Genomic DNA, 1,706 nt, shown 5'->3' with positions numbered 1-1,706 from the left:
TCCCCCGGAACATGGGCCTGGGTTGTGCTGGGAGGGAGGCACCAGGGGACCACAGAGGGTCTCTGGGGCCTGTGTCTTGGGGCAGGGAGGGGACAAGGCCAGGCTGAATCCGGACAAAGGACCAAGGAAGCTTCCCCGGAGGAAGCAGAGGGGAGCTAGCCCTGAAGGAAGGGCACAGGAGGGGTAGCCCGAGGTGCGCCCTCTTTTCTGGATGTGGCTTTGGGGTGAGATGCCATGGTCCCAGGTCCCAGGACAGGTCCTAGAGGACAGCCCCCTCCCCACTCCGCCTGCTGGACCCCCACAGCCTGGCCCAGGAGCTGGGGGGCCTGGGGCCTGCTCACCATTGCCCAGCGGGAGGCACTGCGGCTCTGAGGCGCTCTCCTGCTTCTTCACGTGCTTGGCCTTCACCTGGGAGCCTGCGGGGGGAGCTGCGGCAGCAGCGGGCCCTGCCCTCCACTCAGGGCCCAGGGGGCGGGCAGGGTGAAGAGCTCCGGCGAGAGGGGGTGGTCTTCCGACTCCCAGGGGTCCCCTGGCTTTACAGGGCTCTGGCGTTCACATCAGTGAAAAGGAAGTGCCACCCACCTGCCTACTTCATGAGCACGGGGCCACCTGCCCCGAAAGGACCCCTGCTGCCCCCCAGGCTGGCTTCTGTGATCAGGTGGGACAGATGCTCCCAGAGCCGCTGGGGAGAAGGTGTGGTGGGGACTGGGGTGCCCGCCTCTCAGGGGATCTATGGCCAGAACTGCTCTTCGAACTGCGTACCTGGGCTGGAGGTGCGTCTGGGGGACAGGGCTGCTGGCGGGGCAGCCCGAGGCTCCTCCAGGGCCTTCCTCTTGGTGGGGGGTCTGGGCAGCGGTGCTGGGGCTTTGGGGCCGGCCGGGGGCTTCCTCCCTTTCCGGGGCTGGCTGAGGTCCACATCTGCAGGGCATGGGCAGAGGCGGGGCCAGGCCTCAAGCCCAGAGCTGACCTCTGGGCACAGTGAGCAAGGCCTGGGCCTCTGCCTCCTAGAACTCAGGGTTGCCCTGGGTGAGGTCCAGAGTCTCCCTGACACTCCCCCCACCCCCCTACTTCTTCCCACTTACAGTCCCACTGGGGCTCAGTGACAGGGCTCCAGGCCCTCAGCCCCCAGCAGGGAGGCTGGCCCGCAGGGGACCCGGCCCCCGCCCCCAGCCAGGCCCCACCTTTGGGGAAGCTGTCCAGGATGGGCTGCAGCCGGGCGTATCTCTCCAGGTTGTAGTCCTTGAAGAGGACCCTCCAGAAGTCCAGGATGGCGGCGGAGTCTTGGGTCAGGAGCCAGGAGAGGAGCGCGTGGAAGGCCTGCGGGCAGCCCTCCTTCTCCTTCAGGCGCAGCGTCTCCTGAAGCGAGACCGGGGCATGGGGGGCCCTTCTGCGCCTCCCCAGTCCCCCCTCCTCCCGCCTCCACTGTGGGACTCGAGGGCAGATGCCAACCCAGGGGAGGCTGCTGGAGACCTGGGCACCATGTCTATTTCCTGGCTTGGGGCTGGCTTGAGGATGGCATGGGGTGCTGGGGTGAGGGGGGCTACTTGGAAGTCATCTTAGGGGACCATGCCCCTGGCTTGGGAGGTTTGGGAGGGGATTTGGAGATCTGCGTTGGGGGCACATCTGGAATTTGCCCTGGAGACCGACCCCCAGGCTGGGGCTTGGAGAGGGCTAGGCCTAGGGCATTGGGGGCAGGGCCAACCTCA

General features: G+C 67.2%; 1 protein-coding gene across 1 annotated transcript in view; it reads right to left on the bottom strand.

The window, feature by feature from the left end:
* Positions 1-1,706, bottom strand: part of AIRE (autoimmune regulator) — an 11,248-nt gene that overhangs the window by 8,651 nt on the left and 891 nt on the right. Inside the window, exons 2-4 of the mRNA XM_015560815.1 lie at positions 1,182-1,356; positions 763-918; positions 342-416 (exon numbers count right to left, since the gene is read on the bottom strand). Of these exons, the coding sequence (XP_015416301.1) occupies positions 342-416; positions 763-918; positions 1,182-1,356 (406 nt within the window). The remainder of the gene's footprint in view (positions 1-341; positions 417-762; positions 919-1,181; positions 1,357-1,706) is intronic.

This window comes from Myotis davidii, unplaced genomic scaffold, assembly GCF_000327345.1.
Source record: "Myotis davidii unplaced genomic scaffold, ASM32734v1 scaffold1476, whole genome shotgun sequence".
Taxonomy (NCBI): domain Eukaryota; kingdom Metazoa; phylum Chordata; class Mammalia; order Chiroptera; family Vespertilionidae; genus Myotis; species Myotis davidii.
The sequence above is the reverse complement of the archived record's forward strand: the minus strand, read 5'-3'. Positions and strand labels throughout refer to the sequence as shown.